Here is an 8,650-nt window from a genome sequence, read left to right on the forward strand (position 1 = left end):
CTTTCTTCATTTGATTATAGCCTACTGATTTACTCACATTAAAGCTCACATTTTAAAATGGCATTCTATAGGCATTAATATGCTCCACGTTCTCAGATCTACACAGCTTCTATACTCATGGCCTACAACTCATTTTTTAATATTGGCTAATAAAGTTCGTATTGCAAATGCAGACGGTGTGCAGGTCTTTGTGCACTTCATGTGCGTTTTTCTGAAATACATTGAGCCCTGCCTACGCACCCGCCTCAGAGCATACAGGTGTGCATAAGACTTTGTTTCTAAAAAATCTAAAATTGATGAGCAATTCTGTTGCCTCAATCACGATCAATTGATTATGTGTGTGATTCGCCAGATAATACGGACAACTCCAGGGAGCGACGGCTTGTTTCCACTGGTGAATCACAGATGGATCTCCTTGTTGACAAGACCCCCTCGGCCACGGGTTCGATTCCAGCCACTGGCAGTTGCACAATGATATTGCATCCCGTTTTGGACCAATGGTGCCAAAGACGGGCGTGAAAGTAAATCTGAAAAACAGATGAATACAGTGACACTCGCACAAATCCATATTTATACGCGGTTGTTACTTTATATGGAAATACGAGTCCTCAAATAACCTCTTGCTAGAGGGCGTATCAGTTAATAATTTGCCTAATTCCATGTATCAAATCCGCCTACTATTATCTCCTGATGTTTAGCCCCAAGATGTATCCATCCACTGTGGCGTTGACAGGAGTTTATTAATTTGGGCTCTGCATGAAACGGCTTATTCATCGATGCCAGGTAATGTTCTGACTGCGTAAGGGGGCATCTAAGGTAAGCCCAATTCTCTTCCGTGATGGTTTCAGGTAACATTCTCCGTTTCCTCTCACTTCATCACCAGTGACACCTGAAGATGACTTGGCTGAGGGATGTGTGATACTCATCAACCGCACGCACACACACACAGATAGATGGATGCACACTGCCAAAAGCACGTATCGCTTGTTTGATATGTTCTGATCTTAAACTGGCAGGTGGCGCTCCTCCAGTGTTGGGTAGTGATGACGAGGCTATATCTCTGCCAGCCGTTCTTATAGAAGTACATTTTAGAAGACCACTCGCCTGCATGTGGACCAGGTGAGGCAACTCAATGATATTGGATGTATAAGGTCGGCTCCCCTGCATTACACTCGGCAGGGGAGCCGAGTTACTTGAGTTGAGGTTCGGGCGAAGGAGAATGCTCTTCACATCAGATGTTCATTAAACCCTATATTCTATTAAACCCTTAGTTTTGACCGGAGTCCCCCAGGGTATTCAAGTAAGCCCCCTTTTTTTCCTTCTACACTAAGGCCTCCATCCTGCGCCACCCTTATCCCTATTTGCCATTTTTTACTATTTTGAAAAACATTTTAAAATAGTTCAACTAGCTCAGTGGTTCCCAAACTTTTTCGTGTCAAGGACCCCCAAATCAACATTTATTAGGCCACGGACCCCCCATTTGAAAACATTATGCCAGTGACCCCGATAAGGGAGGATTTTTACGGCTCTATAGCAGTGATTCCGAAACATTAATTTCATGGACTCCCAGATTCACACGCATTATGCTACGGACCCCCGATTGAATGGCATTTCTGTCTCTGGTACTCCAATTTATATTGTAAAACCACTGTTAATTTAACTCTGAGAGTGTACAAATGGAACCCGTTAGGGTCCATTTGGTTCTATTTGTACACTCTCTGAGTTACAGACCCATAAGGGTCCATTTGGTTTCTATCTCTAATTGAGCTAGGTACCCCCTGGAACTCCCTCAAGTACCCCCAGGGGTCCCCGGACCCCACTTTGGGAACCCATGATACTAGCTGATCTACATCTACATGTTGTGAGCTTGTAGATCAGCTATTTTAACTATTTTAAAAGGTTTTTTTAAATAGTAAAAAAAAAAAGGCAAAGTTTAGGGATAAGGGTTAAGGGGTGGCGCAAGATATAGCCCTAAATATCTTCTCCGGGTGGAAATAGCAACCTGTTCGCACCAGAATCATGTATGTGGTTGACCATTGACCCCTAACGCTGCTTTCCGTTCTTGCGTGCACAGAACACGTGCATCCGCAACAATAACACACAAACACTTTGCACGGTACACGACTACTACACACTGTTATCGCAATGGAATGCAGTCTAGGTGTGCTGTCCTCGTTTGAACTCTGTATACGAACACAAATTGAACCGATTTTCACAGAGGAAGAATAAATAGTTATTGACAGTAAACAAAGTAACTTAGGTTTTTTTTCCTTGGGGGGGGGGGAACAAATTTTGAGGTATTTGTACAAAGTAACTATAGTTACTTTACTTGAGTAGACTTAGATTATTACTACAAAACATATACATTGACCACTTCAGCCCTATATACATTTCGGCCATTTGAAAATAGCCGTTCTACAGAATGCGTACCATTTTAATTACGGACTCTTACTTGTCACAGAGTATACTTCTATATTGCAGTATTGGTACTTAAAAAATGGGAGTACTTTTTCCACCACTGTCTTTATGGAGCTTCATGCATCACCTCCTCATCTTCTCTGTAATTGTTTTTAGATACATTGTCCTCATTTCACCTTTCTTGGCTCGCGATCCCATAGCATTGAAAAGGGGTGTTATCTATCTAAGCTACTCCTCTGTTTATGTTCCGAAAACCCAGCCGCCCAGGTAAAGTCAACCACATGAAGAAAATGCTCTGTATCTGGAGTGACATCATTTTCCAATGTACCTGAAATGTCTACTGAAAGACTTCATTCATTCTCAAATGTCTTGAAGAAATAATAATCTATTTCAGACGGCATGGCTATTATTCTTAGAATGAAATGCACAACCTTTGTTGTATTTTGTGTTTTTATCAAATTGCTTACGTGGTCATGTCTGTTGTGTTGTTGTTCTCTGGACTGGTTGATAGACTTCCGAACTCTCGTAGAGAAACTACTGTACACGAGCCTCAACAAATGGTGACTGCATGTATTGTTCCCAAGTGTAAGAATTTGTTCGGACAGTCTGCCTTCTCAGTAAATGGGCCAAATCTTTGGAACTCTTTGCCTACGGTTCTAAAACTAGAGACGGATGGTAATGTGTTCTACAGAGGACTCAAACTATGTTTGAAATCAAATCAACTGTGCTCACATGTATAGTTTGGTTTCTGACTGGTTACCTGAATGATTATGTCTACTCTTATTTTGTTTCAGAACGTTATGGGTGTGATTTTGATGTTAAATATTACTAGTAGGCCTATTATCTTTTTGTATTTGGTTGTATTTTAGACTATAGTGTCAACAAATGACCAACAACGTTTTTAGAAAAGTCTCTTGTCAGGTGTTGAAAGCTAGCAACGCATCTACCAATTGTGCAACATGCAATGTGATCGTGATGTCCATGCCAAATAAACAAACATAACATCAACATGTTTTCTTGTTTTCATTAATGTTCATGGATCTTAATTCCATGAAACCATATGGCATATGTACATTTCCATAAATACAGCATAGCTAAGCCTTGTAGCTTGAGATTTTAAATGTCTATACAACGACAGTTACTGCACACATGTTCATTTGGATGTATACTGTTAATACGGGAATATTGTTTTTTTATTATGTGAACACCTATATGAGTTTTCTAAGATGTGAAAGGGGTGAAACCATGTAGATGTCTCTCATTACATTAGTGTAATTTTACTTGATTAAAGAGCAATGATTCCCCCAACTTAATTTTGTGGGTTTTTTTCTTTTTTTTTAAGATGACAGTTTAGGTATTTTTGTAGCGCAATAACATTATAACATCCTACATTGACAACCTATAGTATAACCAATCAATCAATATAGGATTGCAAGGGTCTCCACAGCCAATCACATAGAGTTCTTATGATGTCTGCCTGTAAAAACAATCAGTGATAGTTTGCTAGTCTTTCTCATAAACTACTCATGTAACCTTTTTTTTTAAAGAACAGCAATTAGTTTGTCTTATTTAAATTAATAGCCCTATATATTATTTTTAATACATATAATGTAGATATCATTATAATTATTGAATTAAAATCATGGAGGTAAAACATATTTTATCTTTATGAAGATGTTTTCTTCCTTTAATCAGTAATGATATACATTTTCTATTGTCAGACATGTTTCATGCATAGAATTACTTCTTATTATGCACCCATCATTTCATATTTCTCTAGGGGTTATATAATTATACAATAATTATATTTAATTTTGGCTTATTGGCGTATAAGTAAAGAACAGGCTGTGGGGGAGAAGGGATTGTTTTAATGTATTTTATGTTCACTTTTCTGCCATCCTTTAAATTATGAGAGCTACCGAAATCATTCAATTATATCAGTATTTAATATTGTATTATGCATGGGACACGGCCACCCATCTGTTTTGTCAGTGTTACACAGATTTAAACAACGAATAGAAATGGAGATAAATTGTATAGAGGTACAAGTATTAATTAATTAATTATTTTACAATAGAGACACTATTTTTATATAGCCTATATGCGATAGTCAGATTATTTTAAAGCCCACCAATATCACTGTACGATTATTTCACCTAAACGTGAGCCCTCCTCAATAGACTATTAGGCTAATCCAAAATGTACGATTTTGGTTCATTCTGAATGAACCAAAATCGTTCATATCACGAGTCTTTCTTTATTTCTGAAGAAGGAAACATTGTTACATGACAGTATAACAATCAATGTATATATTTATTTACACCGTATAATATAATAATACTGCCAGTTCACTTTAGTACGGCACCAACCAAGCTCCATTCGACGGTTTAAATCAGCAGCGCTAGTCTCTCTGTATGCGTCTTTACGCGCAATGCGCTCTGGTGAGCTCCTCGATCGTGCGTTCTGGGGCTCACAAAGGGTTAAACGGGGATACCAGCAATCCTTTTAACAGGCAGGTGCCCCGCCAGTCCCAGCCCAAAGCTTACCACTGTTTCTTTTCTCTTTTTTTTTGGTAAGTTCTTTCAACATCTCAGAAGCAATTCATAACTGTCATACTTAGCGGGTTGTTAGCAGTGGTCGCATTAAGTGTGGCGCTTGTTTTTTTTTGTTGAGCATGTAGTATAAATAGAGCATCCTTGTTGTTGCGGAATTTAGATGCCGAAGTGGACCTCGACAGTCATCAATTTGCACTGACAGCCGTTTACAAATTACAGCGTGTGTGTGGAGACCCTCGGATCCTCGGCATGTTCTCGACTTGTTTCAGTTTTTCACGTCAAGATTCACCGGCGATGTACATCGCCCGAAAATACTCGCTGGCTCACCGAAGTTTCCCCCAAATACTTTTTCGCAATTCTGTTTTTGCGCTGGCGATGTGGTGGATGCTGTTTCCTCGCTGGATCTGCTTCCTAGCGTGCCTGTCAGTGTGGATGGACCATCCTGTCAGAGCCATGCCGCGTGTAGCCTACTCACACGCGGGCATCTGCCCCAATGACATGAACCCCAACCTGTGGGTGGACGCCATGAGTACCTGCACACGGGAGTGTGAGGCCGACCAGGTGTGTTAATGACATTCATTAACTTTAATGGTTATCACTCTTCAGTCTACAATGGTTGTCACACTGCTTCATTTTTGACGTTATATACATTTATGTTATCTAACTTATCCACATACTGTACACTATCATGTACAAATGCATTTTTTCAATAACTTATTTAATTTTGTATTTTTATTTTCATTATTGTAATAATAATTGTTTTTATTATGTCCTCCTCTCTTACAGGAATGTGAGACCTTTGAGAAGTGCTGCTCTAATGTTTGTGGGAACCGGAGTTGTGTGGCAGCGCGTATCATGATCGGAAACAACAGAGCCGTGGGCCTGCCCAAAGAGGCCACCTGTATCAGCTTCATGTGCCCCCAGCAGGGGTCCGAATGTGACATATGGGACGGTCAACCGGTGTGCAAATGCCGCGACCGCTGTGAGAGAGAGCCCCACTTCACCTGCGCCTCCGACGGCATGACCTACTACAACAAGTGCTACATGGACGCGGAGGCATGCTCCAAGGGCATCACCCTCGCTGTGGTCACCTGCCGCTTCCACCTGACCTGGCCCAACATCAGCCCCTCGATGCCCCAGGAGACCACCCTCCGGCCGACCACCGCGCCCCTCCAGGCGACCGTCCCGCCTCCCACTGCGGCCCAGCCGCCCGTCATGGTCAGCAGCCCCTCGCGCAAGACGGTCATCGCGGGCGAGACGGCCAGCTTCCCGTGCGACGTGACGGGGCGCCCGCGGCCCGAAATCACCTGGGAGAGACAGAGGCAGGAGGACGGGGCGCAGAGAGTGGCGATGAGGCCCAATCACGTGCGAGGGAACGTGGTCGTCACTAACATCGGCCAGCTGGTCATCTACAACGCCCAGCCACATGACAGTGGCATCTACACCTGCATAGCTGAGAATTCAGCCGGGTCGGTGGTGGCCCACCACCCACTCACCGTGCTGCCCATGCAGCCTCCCAAGAGCCTGGAGCACAGGAACATGACCCGTTGTCTGGCGGAAGAGTGCCTTAAACCCCCTGAGAACGGTGAGGACTGTGGGAGCGAGCAGGAGAGAGTAAGCTGGTACTACGAGCCTAAGACTAACAACTGCTTCTCCTTCATCCACTGCCATGACAACAACAAAGATAACCAGCAGCGAAGAAAGCTATTGGACACATACGAGGGGTGTATGCAATGCTGTGGTCCAGAGCTGTCGGGCCCCTGTGGTCTTCCCATCCTGCAGGGCCCCTGCAAGGCCTACGAGCCACGCTGGGCCTACAGTGGCGCCCTGCAGCAATGCCAGTCCTTCGTCTATGGAGGCTGCAGCGGCAACGACAACAACTTCGAATCCAAAGAGGCCTGCGATGAGATGTGCCCCTATCCGAAGAACCACCACTGCAAGGCCTGCAAGCCCCGCGGCAAGATGGTGACCAGCTTCTGCAAGAGCGACTTTGTGATACTGGGTCGGATGACGGGGCTGACGGAGGAGAGGGACTCGGGCCACGCCCTCGTGACCGTGGAGGAGATCCTCAAGGACGAGAAGATGGGGCTCCGCTTCTTTGGCCAGGAGCCCCTGGAGGTCACCTTCCTGAACATGGACTGGAACTGCCCCTGCCCGAACATCACCGGCGCCACGGCTGAGGGCCAGGTCATCGTCATGGGAGACGTGAACGAGGGCATGGCGGTCCTTCAGCCGGAGAGCTACGTGGGCGCTTCCAGCCCCCGGCGCATACGGAAGCTCCGAGAGGTCATCTCCAAGAACACGTGTGACATTCTCAAAGACATCACTAATAGCCCTCAGTAAGGTGGCTAGTTTACCGTTTCTTAAAATCATAATGTGTTCTTAACCTCTTAACCTTTAGCCTCGCAGACCACCCAGTCTACCCAAACGTGACACTGATTGACTGTTATCTTCGAGAACAACACAAGTATCAGTTATGTTTTAGTTTTTTTTTAGGGACCTTTAATTTCAACTGAGATCATTTTTTTATCAACAAAACAAACATTTTATTTTCTTTCTTTTTTTCAAGATTCAAGGGTAAACTAAAATGTCTTATGTTGATGTTATGTTGTACAGTACAGAGGTGTGCTTTCGTGTGGTCTGTTACATCAAAGCCTTTCGGTCATGGTTCGGTCGCTGGTGTTGTTGATTGAAATAGCATGCACAGGAGACATTCATCACAATCCTCTTGTTACGGTATCCGAATCCCCAGACCCCTGGCTGCCCTCCACTGGAAATGGAGGTTGCAGACCTGCTCTGAAGCACACACAACATGTGTTTATAAATGTTTCAAGTTTCATGTACATATTTTGATGCTTTTATACGACCTTCTTCTTTTTCACTCAATGCTCAACATCTGAATGTGACTTTGGAAAAAGCACTCTCTCGTGTGATGTATTCGATATGCGTTTCATCCAATTTCATGCAGTTACTGTACATACCGTACAAGTGTGACTAAAGTACATCCAAAGATCATGCTCCCATATACTGTGTTCTGTGTGATTAGATTTGGTTCATGCACATAGAGTGATAAGTTGTAATATATTTTATAAACCATATTTCTTTCTAAATCAGCCACTCCGGCATTTATCTTTCTTTTTTTTATCTTAATTTGTTTTTTTAGCTATTTATTATTGTAATGTTCTTTCCTGTGCTGTCTCACTTTGTACATCACTCTTAATTATGCAGGAGTTTCCAATTATTCTCTCTGAGTTTTGTAGATATTGATATTATTTGACGATGTTTTGCATACTTGTGTGTTTTGTTGTGAGAAAATAAAGATTCTGGATTTTCTTCTCAACTTCATTTCTATCCAATGTCCATACGACAATAAATATGTTGGGGCCTAATTATACGTTTTCAAATAGGTTTGCCTTGATTTGTTCCAAACATTTACAAATTCCTTGTCAAAGGTTAAATAAGGCTAGCTCAGAGGTTAAGTGTGTTGATGCGGGGCCATTGACTTTCGATTCAGGGATTATAAATCCCCTGTTTTCGTGCAGGACGGTGACATGCAGCTCTGAGAGGCAGCTGTAGCAGTGCACCTGGGTGGCTGTTCTGACAGGGAGATGATGGAAGAGAGAAGGGAATAGCATGTCCCTGGCCCACCCTGGTCGCCCCTTTCTCTCTCTCTCTCC

At 43.0% G+C, this 8,650-nt stretch overlaps 1 protein-coding gene across 1 annotated transcript; it reads left to right on the forward strand.

Moving 5' to 3' along the window:
* Positions 1-5,018: 5,018 nt before the first annotated feature.
* Positions 5,019-8,110, forward strand: wfikkn2b (WAP, follistatin/kazal, immunoglobulin, kunitz and netrin domain containing 2b). The gene is made up of 2 exons (XM_083786972.1): positions 5,019-5,534; positions 5,760-8,110. Exons 1-2 carry the CDS (start codon positions 5,223-5,225, stop codon positions 7,314-7,316), a joined length of 1,869 nt encoding a protein of 622 aa, XP_083643098.1. The 5' UTR covers positions 5,019-5,222; the 3' UTR covers positions 7,317-8,110.
* The last annotated feature ends 540 nt before the right edge of the window (positions 8,111-8,650 follow it).

This window comes from Protomyctophum parallelum, assembly GCF_964188405.1.
Source record: "Protomyctophum parallelum genome assembly, chromosome: 17".
Classification (NCBI taxonomy): Eukaryota; Metazoa; Chordata; class Actinopteri; order Myctophiformes; family Myctophidae; genus Protomyctophum; species Protomyctophum parallelum.

Coding starts and splice junctions, on each gene's coding strand:
- wfikkn2b (XM_083786972.1), top strand. CDS start 5,223: ATGTTCTCGACTTGTTTCAGTTTTTCACGTCAAGATTCACCGGCGATG. Junction 5,535..5,759: donor GGGAGTGTGAGGCCGACCAG/GTGTGTTAATGA, acceptor CCTCTCTTACAG/GAATGTGAGACCTTTGAGAA.